This window comes from Phoca vitulina, unplaced genomic scaffold (genome assembly GCF_004348235.1).
Source record: "Phoca vitulina isolate PV1807 unplaced genomic scaffold, GSC_HSeal_1.0 scaffold13, whole genome shotgun sequence".
NCBI lineage: Eukaryota > Metazoa > Chordata > Mammalia > Carnivora > Phocidae > Phoca > Phoca vitulina.
The window spans coordinates 5,893,323-5,910,188 of record NW_022589716.1 but is presented as its reverse complement, the minus strand read 5'-3'; the positions used below and the strand labels follow the sequence as shown (position 1 = coordinate 5,910,188).

Genomic DNA, 16,866 nt, shown 5'->3' with positions numbered 1-16,866 from the left:
ACAAAAACAATCCAATGAGAAAATGGGCAAAAGACATGAAAAGACATTTCATCAAAAAGGATATACAGATGGCAAATAACACACACATGGGATGTTCAACAACACTACCCAAGAGGGAAATGCAACTTAAAATCATAATTAGAGGGCGCCTGGGTGGCTGAGTCGTTAAGCGTCTGCCTTCGGCTCGGGTCATGATCCCAGGGTCCTGGGATCAAGCCCCACATCGGGCTCCCTGCTCCGTGGGAAGCCTGCTTCTCTCTCTCTCACTCCCCCTGCTTATGTTCCTGCTCTCGCTCTCTCTCTCTCTTTGTCAAATAAATAAATCTAAAAAAAAAAAAGTCTAAAATCATAATTAGATATCACTATACATTTAACAAAATGGCTACAATAAAAAAACAGTGGTGATAGCAATTGCTGGTGAGGATACAGAACGTTATGTTAGTCAGGGTTCTCCAGAGAAACAGAAGTGGGGTGTGTGTGTGTGTGTGTGTGTGCACGCGCGTGCGCATGCATACACACATATGGAGAGGGAGTGAGAGAAAGAAGGAGGGAAGGAGGGAGTGGAAGGGAGATTGATTTTAAGGAACAGGCTCACACAATTATGGGGGCTGGCAAGTCTGAAATCTATAGGGTGGGCTGACCGGATGGAGATTCAGGTAGGATTTGATGTTGTGAAATTCTAGAGCCTGAAATCTGCAGGGCAGGCCCCCCAGGTGGGAAAATCAGACAGGGTGTCTATGTTAGAATCTCAAAGAAGTGTTTCTTCTTCAGGAAACCTCAATTTTTGCGGGTGAGGCCTTCAACAATTATATGAGGGCTACCCCATTACGAAAGGTAATCTACTTTACTCAAAGTATACTAATTTAAACATTAACTACATCTAAAAAATACCTTCACAAGCAACATCTAGACTGGTGTTTGACCAAACAACTGGGCACCATTGCCTAGTCAACTTGATCCATAAAATTAACCACTGTATTCATACATGCTGGTAGGAATGTAAAATGGTACAGCCACTGTGGAAACCAGTTTGGTAATGTCTGCTAAAACTAAAAATCAGGGGTGCCTGGGTGGTGCAGCTGGTTAAGTCTCCGACTCTTGGTTTCGGCTCAGGTCATGATCTCATGGTCATGGGCTCCAGACCCATGTCGGGCTCTGCGCTCAGGGTGGAGTCTGCTTGAGATTCTCTCTCTCCCTCGGTCCCTCCCACTCGTGCTCTCTCTCTCAAATAAATAAATAAAATCTTAAAAACAAAAACAACTAAAAATCAAATAACCTGGATGACCCAGCAATTGTGCTCTTGGGCAATTGTGATCTTGGGCAGAGAAATGAAAACCTATCTTCATGCAAAATCCAGTAAATGAATGTTCATAGCAGTCTTATTTGTAGGCCCAGACTCAAAGGAACCTAAATGTCTTTCAATGAGTAAATGGTTAAACAAAATCCATACCCTGGCATACTACTTGGAAATATTAAGGAAAAAACTATCAATACATTTAACAACTTGGATGGCTCTCAAAGGCATTCTGCTGAGTAGAGAAAGCCAATCTCGAAAGGTCACATACTTTATGATTCCATTTATATAGCATTCTTGAAATCAGAGATGGAGAACAAATTGGTGGCTGCCAGAGACAAGGGATGGAAGGTGGAAGGGGAATGCGTGTGATTATAAAGGGGCAGCACAAGGGAAATCTTCGTGGTTATGGAATAGTTCTATATTGTGGAGATCATTCTGAATGTGGAGGTCACGGGTAACCTTGACAAGTGCAAATGGTGGTGGCCTGCCGTAACTAACTTACCCATCTTACTAATGTCCCACTAAGGAAGCAATCTTTGTATGTTTCCTGGAATAGTCTAGCAAAGAACACGCAGTATTTGTTGAATGAATCAGATTTCTGAATGAATCAATCCAAAATACAATTGTCACGTTAGTCCCCATTTTGTTGGGCTCCCTACTGCTTACAAGTCAGATCCAAATCCTAAACTGGCTTCCATCTACCCCAACAGTTTTATCCCCCATCATGCCTTTCTTCTTGGTTGTTGGTAATTCCCCTAAATCACCCTATTTCCTCTACTTGGATGCTCAGCCAGGAAAATCCAGCTCAAATGCTCCCTCTTCTGAGGGGCTTCCCAGACTCCCAGGCAGTCTGCTCTCCATCCTGCAGCGCCTGGTACAAGCCTCCAGCGTATATTGTAGCATATATTATATTGTCCCTAATGAATGTCTCCCCCTCCAGGATGTATGTTTTCCCCACAGAAAGGAAAGGCTATGCCCTAGCACTTAACACAGTGCCTCATTGCCAAGGGTACTTAATGAATCCTAGAGCCCATTTCATCTAAGAGATGGCTCTCAGTCTTTCATCTGAGATACAAACACATAACAAATCTTCTGATGATTTCATCTCTTCTTTTAAACCTTTATCTTCTGGCTCAGGACTGACAGAGCTGGTGGGAGGAAGACACTGAAGTATCACAAGGGTTACTATCTAATCTTATCTGGAAATTCAGTTAGCTGAAGTAAGAGGCTCAAGAAAAAGATGGTAAGGTTTAGGGACGACTTGAGGAGGACTTGGCGTCTGGGCTGACAGTGCATTCCCAACAGAAGAAATAAACAAGCCACACTATGGTTGCCTTGTTCAGGTGCATTTCCATCAAGGTGGCATATAAGGAAAAGTGGAGCGTCCTTTCATCTTGAATGCTGGATGGCCTGCCCACAGCCCTCAATATGGGCAAAGGGAAGCTAGTCCAGTCCCTCACCAAAAGCAGAAATGATGAGTCTCACAGACCCATGGGGTTGAGAAGCAGACAGCAAGTATAATAAAACACACTGGGTTCAGTCTGGAGTTTTGATGGCATTTTAAAGCACACTGTGTGAAACCCTCTATTGATGGAGCTTTAGATCTCTCTGCTTTAGGGGGCCCCACTGGGTAAGTGACTCCGGAAAGGGGTGAAGGAGGAAGTGGCTGACCAGCTAGGACTAAAAAAAGATGTGGGCCATGGTCTCATACAGAGCGAGTGATGAGCCAGGTAAAACATTCAGGCCTGTCCCACCCCTCCCAAACCCTTCCCCTGCCTCCCACCCATGTCCAGCAAGGTAGAATGTGAGAAGGGAGGGAGACAGGAGGGCAGAGTCCATAGAAACCACTGAACAGCTAACTGTCCTAGCAGCATGTGATTTACAGATGTTCCTTACCAGTCCAGACTCCACACCACAAGAATTCAAGTTCAGGGGCGCCTGAGTGGCTCAGTCGTTAAGCATCTGCCTTCAGCTCAGGTCATGGTCCCGGGGTCCTGGGATCGAGCCCTGCATCGGGCTCCCTGCTCAGCAGAAGTCTGCTTCTCCCTCCCCTACTCCCCCTGCTTGTGTTCCCTCTCTCGCTGTGTCTCTCTCTGTCAAATAAATAAATAAAATCTTTAAAAAAAAAAAAAAAGAATTCAAGTTCAGTCTATACTCACCCACCTCCCCAATCACACCTTCCACCTCAATCTCTTACTTGTTCAAGAAACATCCTGTGTGTGCACTTTCATGCCTGAGCCCTTGAACTGGCTCTCCCCAGCCTGGAATGCCTCCTCCCACGGTGTCTGTTTGTCAAAGTCCTATTCATCCTTCAAGGCACCAATCAGACGCCATCCTCTGCACGAAACCATCACAGATCCCGTGAACTGGAAATAACTGCCATTCCTCTGGTGTTCCCTTAGGCCTCCGGTAATAGCTGTGCAGTTACAGAACGTGTCACACCCTGCCCGTCTCATAATTAATTATGCGCATCCCTCTCCCCCATCGATTGATCTTTAAATGCCAAAGACAGGGGCCGATGCCCACTCCACAGCAGGCTGCCTCATGCACCTAGCAAAGCTCCATGCAGTTATGCACTTCATTAACAGGCTGACTGAAGGAGCATCTCAAACATAATACCAGGGGCCCTTTCGGGTAATACAGCCAACACTTTTGAGCACCTGAAACATGCCAAGAACTGTGCTGGATAATGGATGCCTCACAGGCCGCAGGAGCTCGACATCTGGACAGGAAGAGTGATCACGCAGGCACATCTACACTGTGTTCAGTACGGTAAGGGGAGTGGTTGCAAAGTGTGAAGGCAATGCTTCTCAAATCTTTGTGTGCACAGGATGGAAGAGTCACCAGATTCTGGTTCAGTAGGTCTGACGTGGGGCCAGAGAGTCTGCATTCCAAATGGGCTCTCAGGTGACACGGATGCAAGGACAATACTAAGTAACGAGGGGTTAAGGTCCAAAGGAAGAGGGAAAGATTGAGTGCACCCGAAGGGATATGAGAAGACTCCTAGGAGGTGGGATTTCCCCCCCCCCCCCCCCCGACCATAAGAGGGCAGGGCCAAAGAAAGAAGATGGCTCGGGTCTGTGCTTCCTAGAAACAGACAGGCGTGCAGCGTGCGACCACAAGACAGTGCTGAACAGACACAATGCAAAGTGCCTCAGGAGAACAGAGGAAGGAGTGTCTGGCCACTTGTTTCCCCCTGAGAAAAAGTAGATGTGAAAGGAGCCTTGGAGCACGGGTAAGATTGCTGGCACGGGGGCGCCTGGGTGGCTCAGTCGTTAAGCGTCTGCCTTCGGCTCAGGTCATGATATCAGGGTCCTGGGATCGAGCCCCGCATGGGGCTCCTGCTTGGCGGGAAGCCTGCTTCTCCCTCTCCCACTCCCCCTGCTTGTGTTCCCCCTCTCGCTGTCTCTCTCTGTCAAATAAAGAAACAAAATCTTAAAAAAAAAAAAGAAAAAAAGATTGCTGGCACAGGTGAGCGATGCTCCAAGCCAGAGCAATGCTAGAGCCACGGCTCAGAAGTTGGAGACGACGCGTCATGAAGACACAGCCGGCAGGAGGAGCCTCTAGGCAACGAGGGGAGAACAGAGCGGGGGCCCAGTCTGGAGGATCCTGAATATCAAGAACACGGCCTGCGGTCCTAGAAAAGTCAACCAGGAGTGGCGGTCAGCACCAACAGGACATGCTTAAGCTTCTCTCTCTTACATCTCACAGATGCAGTGACGCAGTGACGGATTTCTGCGAGCAGCTTAGAATAATCAGAGATGCGGTTAAATCAGCAGCCTTTCCTTTAATCCTTCCAAAAACCAGCCCCCAGCTCTGGTGCTCCAGCCACCTACCACCCAGCCACCTACCACCCAGCCACCTACCGCCCGGCGGCTCTCCCCAGATGTCCTGCCCACTTAAAGGGACAGCCTATGGGCAGGGGAAATATGACAAGCTATCCCAAACATGAGTCGGAGCACCTTTTAAACCACCAAGAGTTGAGCAGTCCTGGTCTATTTCCTGCTCCCCTGGCAAGTCTCTCACCTCTGATTTTCTCTGTGGTGCACATAGAAGTGACTTCAAGAACAAGCCAGAACTGGTCTCTCTAGCTCTGGCCATCAGCACCATGTCTCCTGTGAAAAGTCCAGGTGAAATTCTGTGTTCTCTTCACGAACACTGGAAAATGCACCCTACCTTTCTTATGTGATGCCTCAAGCACCTGCTCTGATTTTTCACTCATAAACAAATAAATGAGTAATGACTGTCTAGCTTCACTCGTTCATTCGCTTATTCAAGTCAACAAGTATTCACTGAGCCACGCGAGGAACTGTGCTGGGCCTGGGGGGTCTACCTCTCCAACCTCATGTCCTTCCACTTTTCTCCCAGGTCACTTGGCTCCTATCACACCAGCTGCCTGATGCTTCCCAAAACACCAAGTATGCTCCTGCCTCAGGGTTCTGTGCTCACTATTCCCTCTACCTATAACACTTTCCCTCAGATATGCTCATGGGTCGTTCCCTCATTTCATTCAGATCTCTACTCAGAGAGGCTGGTTCTGGTCCCTCTAACAAAAATAACACTCTCAGTCTCCTTATCCTGCTTTATTTTTCTTCATGGCACTAATCATCACTGGACATTTTATCCGTATTTGTTTATTGTCTGCCACTCTATCCCCCACCACAACGGAAGCTCACGCTCAGAGGCGTTGCCTATCCTGCTCACGGCCGTGTGCCCAGCACGTGGAACAGTGCTTGGCACATGGAAGGTGCTGACCTATCTGCTGAGTACCCTGGGGAATGACAATGAAATGGGAAGCCATTCAGAGCCGGAGAACTACAGGATCGGACCAGAGCCTGGGGAAAAACAGTCCGGTAGCTGCACGAGGACCATCCCCTAAAGTGTCTGTAAGAATTCTCTCAATACGCTACTTAAGAAATCCTGGGTTAGGGAAAAGATGAAGAGGATCTGAATTAGAACAGTGGTTTACTAAGGGCCTGTTATATAGACATGTCAATGAATAATTCAGTCACAGCCCCTGCTCTCATGGAGTTATGATACTCTAAATAATTATGTCATTGTCATTGTGATTAATGCCACAAAATACACAGAAAAGAGACAGGACGAGCCAAAGCCGATTCCAGAGTTTCAATCCTGACTACATGGATGGTATGCCATCCATACACAAAGTGAAAAAAAGCAGCCATGGCTTAGGAGGGAAAGAGCCTTCATTTGAGACATAAATTAGCATGAGGATCAACAGGACAAATGAAATGCAGGTCTAGTATTTAGGAGCAAAATAAGCAAAACAAACATAGATTTGAAAGCCATTTGTAATTTATAGAGTATGCCAACAAACCTTTACTTGGAAGACATGTCAGCAGTGTTTTGCTGGTCCTCAGGATAGCTCTGTCAAGGTTATGGGACACTTAGACTTTACAAATCAGCACAGGAAAAATAAGCTTACGACATGTGTGCATCACTTAAATATGTATCTCTTAGAAATCGATTCCTTTTAAGTGACCATTGGAAGTGTGGCTACAGGGCTGAGCTGATAACATCTGGCTCTCAAGAGCTGAGGCAGCGCACTACAAAAGCGAGAGAACAGGGACGATTACTCCTTAGTATCCCATATTTCTCATCAGTGGGTTTGGACACAGAGCCAGCTTCTGTTTTTAGGGTCTCTGCAATCACAGCACTATAAGCAATCTCACTTGCCCATCTTGAGATTAGCTCTTTAAAAAATTGTGGTAACATATACATAACATAAATTTACCATTTTAACCATTTTCCAGCATATAGTTCAGTGGCATCAAGTACATTCACACTGTTGCGCAACCATCCCCACCATCTGTCTCCAGAACTTTTTCATCTTCACAAACTAACTCTGTCCCCATTAAACACTAACTCTCCATTCCCTCCTCCTCCCAGTCCCTGAGCAACCACCATTCTACTTTCTTTGTGTACTCTGGTTACTTCCTTTAAGTGGAATCATAGAGTGTCTGTCCCTTTATGACTGGCTTATTTCACTCAGCATAAAGTCTTTAAGGTTCAACCACGTTGTAGCAGATGTCAGAATTTCTTTCATTTTTTTTTTCAATCAAGTGGGCTCCACACCCAACGTGCGGTTCGAACTCATGATCCTGAGATCAAGGCCGGTGCCCCTCTACTGACTGAGCCAGCGAGGCACCCCGAATTTCATGTTTAAGGCTGCATAATATTCCAGTGTATGCATTTCAACAAAATGGGAGTACATTTTGTTTATCCAGTCAACTGTCGGTAGTCAGTACAGCTCGGGTTCCTTCTACCTTTTGGCTGTGGTGAGTGATTCTGCTGTGAATAGATACAAATACCTATTCTTGAGCTCATTTTTTGAAAAGCATTTTTGTGTTCTGATCAGATACGCAGCACACTCTGCCCAGACATACTGGGCCATATGTGAACTCTCTCCTTGGCCTGCCAGAAGCCCCAACTCTGGCCCTTACCTTCACGGCCCTGAACACAGCCGGTCAGGTCCACGGGAGCACAGGAGCCAACTCGGTCTCCTCTGGCCTGCCATTCTGCAAGCAGCTAAGCATCCTCAGCTTCAACTGAGACAGAAAGGGAGCAGGGTGTCTTTAGTTAATGCTTTGGAAACAGTCTGCTTCAAGCTCCAGCAGAGCTACAAGACTTCTAAAGATGAGATGCAAAATTTAGCAGTAACTTCTCCTATGTCAGTTATTCACAGTCACCAACCAGGATAGTCCCGTGATCACCTGCAATGAGCCGGAAAAAGACAGTTCTTCACTTCTGGTTCATCTGTACTCTTTAACGAGAGATGCTTCCAACTGCTAGATACTGGGCTGGAACGACAGAAGCGTATGCTGGGGCCATAAAGCAAGTGTAACCTACTTCAAAAGCCTTAAACTTGACAGAGGCCATATCACTATACAACAGGAGTCCGCCAGCCAGAGCCGACGGGTTTGGCCTACACCTGTTTTTGTGGATCAAGTTTTAATGGGACAAAGCCACACCGACTCATGTGTGTGTTACGTACGGCTGCTCTGATGCCACAACATCCGAGCTGAGCAGTTACAGCTGAAACTGGACGACCCACAAATCCTAAAATATTTACTATCTGGCTCTTTACGGAAAATGCTTGCCAACTCCTGGTTCACACATCTTGGTTCATTCTCTTCTCCCCAGCTGGAAACGAGTGCTGATGTGGTCAGCTGTTCACGTGGAAGAGGCCCTCCTAAACTGTGGGGAAACTGGCTGGCTCTGTACCAAAGAGGCAACAGGAATGCTGACACTCGACAAATCAAAAGTAGGGCAGGAGATGCCAGGCTTGCAATGTAGAAGGGGCTAGGAACACACCTTTAGAAAAACGTGATCTCATTTTCCATCAACCAGCCTCTAAGTTGAACCAGGTGTGGCCAAGGGGCAAACAATGGAGTCTCATGTACAAAACAATAAAGGAACCGCCTGCCGTGAGAAATATCCCCGAATACAGGCTTCTTAAATTCACACAGAAGCCTCATGGTGAACCCCATGAATGCTGCCTGGGTGGTAACTGATTTTCCAGGATGCCTCCAACTCCCTTTCCCTACCCACACATCAGGCAGCAGCAAGCTCTCTCATCCTCTGATTGGTGCCCGAATGTAACAGCACGACCCACAACATAACTTGAGAAAGAAAGAGCAAAACTGACTTTTCGATGAATATGAATTCATATCCTAAGTGCTCCTGTTAAGGAGCACATTCTTCTTCTCGGTTCTAACTGTTCACTAAAAAGACGCAAGGCTGGAAATGAACACAAACGCCTGGGAAGAGTCAGTAGAAAACACCAGGGAATGAACACTATTCAGAAACACAAGTTTTCCAATGCGGTGCCATTTCAAAATCAAGAGAGTCCAGAATTCAATTGTGCAAAAGACTAGCCAATAAAGTCTGCATCTTTCTTCTCTCCTGAAATAGAGCAATGGTGTTGCATCTGGACATACACATCGCTGTCCTCCATGCTCGAAAATGACACTGCAGATGGCTTGTGTTCCCTGCTCTGCTTCATAACATCAGCAGGGCAGGTGAGTAATCGGACAGAGGACGCAAAAGCATTCCTTCCACCAACAAACAGCTATGCTGGATCCCAGATAATATAGCTTTGTGCCTTGGGCAATCCCTTAATATCTCTAAGCCTCAGGGTTTTTTAATCTTTAAAATGAATGGCTTTAATAGAGGACCTCTATGGCTCCTTTTCACAGGAGTCTCCCAGCTCTATAATTATACCTGTGTAACTCACTACACCACACAGAACATAAAAATGGCATGCACCAACAAGTCCTTACTTCACTTCCTGATATCCTTTTCCACACACTCTTTCGTCACCAAATCAGTGTGAGAGCAAATGAGGCAAAATTCTAGACTCAAATGTGTGGCTCTTGAAGCCAGTTTCAATGAGGACTGTGTACCTGGATTTAGTGGGTCATAAGGAAATATTCTAATACTGTGCCTTTTACCCATGGAAAAGACATTTCCTTCTGGAGGATAAATTCTCAGATCTGGGTTCAAAATCTTAGCAGGGGCCTTGGGAAAATGCTAGAAGGCCGATGCCAGCAAATCGATGAAGTTCATTAGTGGTTGCAAAACAGAGAGAGAGTAGGAAGCTCCTCTGCTAAGCTTATGGGTCAGTGAATATGCAGGTTTGGTGACCCCATTCTTCTCTCACAAATAAAGAAAAAGGAGAATGTGAGGTGAGGGGAGAATAGAAAAATGTTAAAGTGGTGGGTCTAGATCTTATAAATAACAAACTGTGGTGAACACTTATTGAATCTGGGGAGTCTGCCTAACTCGCTGGACCCCGTGAACCTGATAGATGCGGCCTGAGCACTGGGCAACTGGTAGCCCAGAGGAAAGGAGAGGAAACCGGCTGATGGGAAGAGGGGATGAGAACCACAGGGGATACAAACCTCTCTGCCCAGACCAAGCCTGATGCTATAGGTTGCCAAGAAGTCTTGCACTGCTATCCTCCTAACCTTTCAGATAAAATGATTTGTCATGTAGACGGACCATGGGCTTTTTCTGATAGGAAAACGATACTCAGCTGGATTCATAACCCATGAACCAGAGACGGGCCTTAGGAATTGCTCTTAAGACTGAACACAAAATTTTGCATGTATGTTAAGTATGTGCATTTTTCTGGGGAGAGGGTTCATTTTCAGTTTTTAAAAAAAGGTTCAAGTCAACATAGACATAGAATGTGATTTTTAAAATCCAGTATTATTACCCTTTCTGTTCGGCCTCTTCTTAATTATCCAACAGGTGCCCAAGGAATTTAAATTTCAAATATTTCCAAAAACAGAATTAAGTAAGGTTTGAGAGTTGGCAGTGAATTTTGAGAATGCGTCATACCTGCTAACGCTAACTTTCACACACTCCCTAAAGCTCGGGAAGACAGAAAAGATGATCTGTTGTTAAGGATGAGTACAACTGACCTGAAATAGATTAATTCACATGGCAGCAGCTGGAATCAGTTCTGTCACTCCCAGTGATAGAAGAGGCCACAGGAGAGCACGAAAGAACATTTGAGCAGGAGAACAGAGACCAGGAGTCCAGTCTCTAGTCCTAGCTCCACCTAACTCCATCTGTGACTTTGAACGAGTCCCTTCCTCTGGGCTTGGGTTCTCATCTGTAAAATGCAGGTTACTGAAGCAGAGCAGTGGTCTGCAAACTCTTTTAAGACAATGAACATTATGTTTAGATAAAATCATCCAGAATTCATCAGAAGCTAAAACAAATTCAAAATGGCAGGTTGAACATACCCATTTATTTCTCCTCTCTCTAGAAACCCCATCGTTATTATTCATAAAAATGTCATTATTCATAAATATCTGCTGCGACTGAGCATTTACTACATGATTGTTTTAAGTGCATTAACTAATGGAATCCCTAACACTCTTATTAGGGAGGTGATGATGCCCATCTTACAGATGAAGGAACTGAGTCCCCAGCGTTTAAGGAACTCGCCCAAGTTTCCACAGCTAATAAGTGGCAGAACCAGGATTCCAACCCAGGCAGTCTGGCTTGAGTCTATGCTATACCACCCCTCAGACTGACAATTAAGGAACAGCAAAGCTCCCAAGGAAAAAGAAGCAGAAACAAAGAGAGCAGATCAAAAATATCACCAAACTTTGGAAGATGAGTAGTGACGGACTTCGATGGAGAACACTGAGTGCTGCACAGGACAAGCCACTTCGGAGTCCCTTCCAAACCTCAACTGTTGGAGACTCAGGTTTCCTCTGAAGGTGTGAGCATAAGGGAGGCTGAAGTCAGGCAGGACTGGTCACTACCCCAGCAGAAGACTGGAGGTTTATCATCTGGACAGGATGGACTAGAGACTCTAGACTTGGGCAACCAGGGAACCAACCACTGAAGACAAGGAAGTGGCACCATTCAGGGGATTAAATGCAAGTCTGCATACAGAAGCAAGAGCCCCCAGCCCCCTCCCATCATAAGGTTCCTAGAATGATAACAGCCAATCAATCTTATTCCACTCAGGCAGAAGCCTGAATGAAGGTCCATGGACTCTGAACATACCGCATTGAAAAGGGCAGGTCCATCACCCTACAGTTTTGGCTCTCAGAATGTGGCCCCAGGCCAGGAGTAGCATTACTGGGGAATTTGTCAGAAATGTAAATTCTCAGGCCCATGCCAGACGTACTGAATAAAAAATTCTGGAGTGAGGTCCATCAACCAGTGTGTGAACAGGCCACCAGGTGATTCTAATACTTGGTAAAGATTGAGAAGCACTGCCCTAGCCCAGTAGTCAATAAATCCATCCCATACCAAAGAGCTTCCAACTGACTTTTCAGTACCTATTTATTTGGAAGACAGTCCGGAAACATCAGAAGTTTCAGGAAAGACTCTATCCTGAGAGAAAGAGAGAGAGAGAGACCAAAACAGATTTCACAGAGCAGCTCTAGTGAAGGGGGGTGAAACGAAGGACAGCCTGGTTTGTTTGGCCTCTCCCTGGCCCCCACCATCACACTGCTGTGAGCTACTCCTCAGGCTGTGCAGAAGAGTTAGAAAACCAATGAAGCAAACGCTCTCTAGGCCCTGTCCAGCTCTACCTGTCCCTTTATACCAGTCCTTATGTCCCAGATGCTTAAACACAGCAATTTAGACAGACACTCTCAGTTGGAACTACCTCTGATAATTTTCTTGTCCCTTTGAATGAACAAAAAGCAGTGTAATGGAAAAAAAAAAAAATCATACAAGCATTGTTATGCTAAAGGGTTGTTATATTCTGTATTTGCATTAAATGCATAGGCAAAACACATGGCTTCAATCTATGTAGCAAGTATCTGTAACCATCCCCCTCTATCATACCCTTTTTGCTTCTCTGTCTCACAAGCTTTCCCTGGCTCACCCTTACAGCCCAAATCTTAACCCCCAAATTCTCCCCTATTACTGCTTTTCACCAGTCTCTACTCACTCCAAGTGTTACTGCCACAACCAGATCATTCTTCTGCTTACAAACCTCTAGTAGCCGCGACATCTTCTACCATGTTATCACCATGGACAAAAATCTCTCATTTATATTTACTTCCTCTGCCTCCTTTAGTCCAGCTCATTTTTCTCAAACCCCTTGGTTCCCCGCTGAAGACCCTTTTCCCTCTCAGGCCACTTCACTCCTCTCCTAGAAAACCAACCTCCTTCGGAGGATGAAAAACTTAAGCCAGGCATCATGCAAAGAATACTACAAATTTTCTCACTGAATCCTCACACTAATACTGAGAATTAGAAATCATCCCCGTTTTTAAATTTGGAAACCTGAAGCTTAGAGAGATTAAGAAACTTGCCCAAGGTTATCACTAGGATTTTAATCCAAATCCTTCCATCTCCACACACTTAAGCATTCTACTCTCCTGTCTCCAGAGGTCTGACTCAAATACGGGAAGAAGAAAAGTTTCCTTAATTCTGTAGAAAACAAGCAGGGCGAAAAGATCTCTGCATGTGTATATATATTTCATGTGGTCCTCCACAGATGCTGAGAGCCTTCCAGCCAAAGCCCAACAGGGAACACAGTTCACAGCAGCACCTTCCCACGTGGAGGGCTCCAGAGGGCTCAGGATTTAGGCCAAGGAGCAGCACAGCATGCCTCTCCAGCAGGAATGGATGCAAAGCACGGGAGGAAGCCTGGCTCTTGGGCCCAGGATGCCAGTAGGGAACAGGTGGTTAAGGAATCCCTCTCCTCCCCACGCAGACCCAATCCATCCTCCGAGACCTTTGTGGAGGTGGTGGTGGTGGTGCACCTTCCAGCGGGGGGCAGAGTAAATGCCCACCTCAAAAGATATCCAGATCCGATTTTAAAAGCTCTTAAGAAACAAGGTAGTAATCTAACAATCAAGGGCAAGCAATGACTCCTAAGAAGAAGCCTGCGCCTTACGACGGCACAGCTAACTTCGAGGGGCACAAAGAAATGTCTACGGTGACAAGAGAGGGTGCTTCACTGGTGCCCATCAGAATGTAGAGGCGGCCACCGCCCCCTCCTCTCCAGAGGGGTTGCAAGTCCATTTTCTCCCGTCTGTGTGACAGAAAAGGGAGGCGGGCACCCCAGTGTCTCCCACCCCGAGGGCCTCAGCCGCGCTCCTCTCAGCCTGTCCTTCTGAGGGCTGAGAAGCTGTCCCTGTCCGTCTCCCCACTCAGCCCCAATTCCCCTCTCCCACTCCGCAACTCTCTCTCCCCTCCTCGGTCTCCCTCCAACCCCCTTGCCCCGCCGCTCTGCCCGCTAGACCTCTCTTCCCCTACCCCCCGCCCCTCTTTCCTCCCCACTCGGTTCCTTATCCCTCAGTCCCACGCTGCCCAGCCCTCGGTACCTTGAGCGTCACGTCGCACAGCTTGCCTTGCCGCCGGATCTCCTCCATGACGCCGTAGCCGCGACTAGGCAACTCGGACACGGAGAAGTGCACCAGGTCCTCCAGCTCCTCCGCGCCGTCCTCCACCATCTTCCCCGGCCACCGCGACTGCGCAGGCCTGGCCGGCCGGCTCGATATTAAACGGGGCGGGGCGAGGGCCCGCGCGGTCTGCCGCCCGGAGCGCGGGGCTGGAAGCAGACGGGCCTGCGCGGCTGCCGTAGTCTCAGGCTGCTCTGCGCCGGAAGCCCCGCTGCCCCGTTTCCTGGTGCGAGCCTAGCCTTCGTTCCCTCGCCGTTCCGACCGTGCTTTCGCGCGTGCAGCTGCCGCAGTCTTTCTAGATTAACCGGTCCCATCTCCCGTCTTCCCGATTCGGCCCTGGCCTTAATCGTTTCTCGACCCAGACCGCGGACTTCATTTCCGCCACTACCCCGATACTTCCGGGATCTGCGGAAACGGCCCGTTGCCATGGCGGCTATGTACACAGTTCTGCAGCGGCGAGTGCGGGCTTGCAGTCGCTGCATAGGCAGCGGAAGGCGGCGGGAGGGCCACTGCCTCCGGGGCGGTGAACAGGGGCCACGCTCCGCCCGGGTGGGGAGAAGCAAGGCTCGAGAGGGGCGGGCAGCGACTGGGATCCGAACACCGCTCCACCCGGGAGTCCCCCGGCTTAGCTCGCTGATCTGTGAAACCCGAGCGGAGGAGAGGGCGCGGCATCGTGGGGGCCCTTTCCGGCTGGCTGCGACTTAGGGTCTTCGAATCTAACGTTCCCTGGCCGCACGAGGGCTCTGCGTCGCTGCCTAGGTTGAGAGGGCCCGAAGTGGGGAACCAGAGGTCTGGACAGTTTTCGAACTGGAGGGGGCTTCAGGATCGCCAGGTCGACCCGCTCGCTTTACAGATGAGGAAACCGCTCCAGAGAGGGACAGGAATGGTCCCAAGGCCAACTGCCTCCCACAGTCCACAAAGGGGTCCGGTATGTTGGGTGAGGAAAAGGGAGAAAGCCAGTTCTGCCTGGAATCGAGGCCTGGTGCGTTTGGACCCTGTTGTTTTGGGGTTCATATGCTGCCGTCGATCTGATAACTATGAGGGTTCCGTATGAGAGCGCCTGGTCTGGGCAGGAGCGCTGGAAGCTAGGGACTCGTCCCAGCAGACGCTCCCTCTCCTTTTATCCAGCCTTCAGGGGTGCTTGGTAGCAGTTTTTTTCATTTCCACCCTTAAAATAAATAAGGAAACCACGTGCCTTTCAGAGAGGTCTCCTGGTGACCACTCAGAGGTTCACTTATTTACACCAGAACTATCTAAGGGTGGTGCCCATGAGAAAGGAGCATTCCCCACATGGTAGTGACGCGGGAAAAAACACTGATAAAAAAGAGGGCATGATGAGGGGCTGAATATGGCTTCTTGCAAGTGGTGCCTGGAAACTAGGTGTCCTCCTGGAAGGGCTGTGGGCTCAGGGATTGGAGGTGGTGTGGGAGGGGAGTGACATGCCCCTTGGGACTCTCTCAGTAGTGACGGAAGATGGACCCACATGTGGAGATTCAGCTGTCCTCTGACTTCCAGCCATGACCATCACTACCAACCACCATTTCTTGAGTTCCTGCTCTGTGCTGGGCACTGTTCTGGACACTGAGGGGGGATTCAAAAGAGATAAAGCACAGTTCTGTCCCTCAAGCAACTTGTAATTTGATTTGGGAGCAGAAACCCACTCAAATGATGCGGCGTAAGAATGGTAACAAGCATTATTTCAGTAAGTGCAAGATGGCATGGGGTCTCTCTAAATATCTGGGTGTTGAGTGCCTGCTGAATAGCGCCTTACAGGAGGAGTTAAGAGAGAAGGCTTGCGGGGGGCCTGGCTGGCTCAGTCCTTAGAGCATGCGACTCTTGATCTCAGGGTTGGGAGTTCAAGCCCCATGTTGGGTGTAGAGATTACTTAAAAAAATAAAATCTTAAATAAAAAAAAAAATAGAGAAGGCTTGCCTTAGGTGGGTATAGGTCTTGGCATACTTGGAGCCATGATGTGAGTATGGGGCGGGCCTTGGGAAGATCGGGGGACTGCAGGCGCATGTGCATGTTGGCAAGTTGCAGGCCCCAGTCTGAGGGGAGGGCATGCTTGGGCTTTCCTATGCTGTTCTTGTGCTGGGTGGGTGGGGGCTTCCAGGAGGGAGGCCTGAGCACCTGCCACCTGGGCTGGTTCCATTCAGAGGGCACCCAGAGCAGGAGGCTGGGCCCTCAGACTGGTGTGAGCAATGGTTCCCAGAGCTTTAGAGATTGAGGGTAAGTTTGCTTGTGTCAAAACACACCTTCCTCCCCTCTCAACTCCCCAATAGCCTAGATCAAAGTGAACGTGAAGTTGAGATTTTTCTCTTCAGTTTCCTCAATTTGGGATCCATGTTAGAGCCATTTGTGGCTTTGTATCTCTTGAGCTCAATTTTGCAGACAAAAATTTTAGGACCGAAATTGGATAAGCCATTACCCCTGATCACCTTTCAGATCCATTTTCTAAAAATTAAAAGGTCTTAATTGTTCCCTAGGGGCTGGGAAAAGACTTCCATGAAATAATTACTTGAGGAATGTAGCAAGTGGACACAGGTCTACAGTAGGCAAATATGAAAGTGACATGTTTGCTTATTTGATTTGACATCTGAAGGCCTTGTAACGGGTTAGAGTTTCATTTGTCGACATCATTGAAATTGTAAACGAAGG

General features: G+C 47.9%; 2 protein-coding genes across 11 annotated transcripts in view; one reads left to right on the top strand and one right to left on the bottom strand.

The window, feature by feature from the left end:
• The window catches only part of KLHL18 (kelch like family member 18), a 54,430-nt gene extending 40,078 nt beyond the window's left edge, over positions 1–14,352 (bottom strand). For 2 of the 3 annotated variants that reach the window (XM_032412609.1, XM_032412610.1), the window contains exon 1: positions 14,131–14,352. In XM_032412609.1, coding sequence (XP_032268500.1) covers positions 14,131–14,259 — 129 coding nt within the window. In that variant the 5' untranslated portion in view covers positions 14,260–14,352. Of the gene's footprint in view, positions 1–7,761; positions 7,867–14,130 lie in introns of all 3 variants that reach the window. The other variant, XM_032412611.1, reaches the window with a different exon arrangement.
• A 100-nt stretch (positions 14,353–14,452) lies between these two features.
• Positions 14,453–16,866, top strand: part of KIF9 (kinesin family member 9) — a 47,849-nt gene continuing 45,435 nt past the window's right edge. The window contains exons 1-2 of one of the 8 annotated variants that reach the window (XM_032412604.1): positions 14,453–15,136; positions 15,670–15,892. In XM_032412604.1, coding sequence (XP_032268495.1) covers positions 15,874–15,892 — 19 coding nt within the window. In that variant the 5' untranslated portion in view covers positions 14,453–15,136; positions 15,670–15,873. Of the gene's footprint in view, positions 15,191–15,669; positions 15,911–16,866 lie in introns of all 8 variants that reach the window. The other 7 variants (XM_032412606.1, XM_032412603.1, XM_032412602.1 and 4 more) reach the window with 7 other exon arrangements.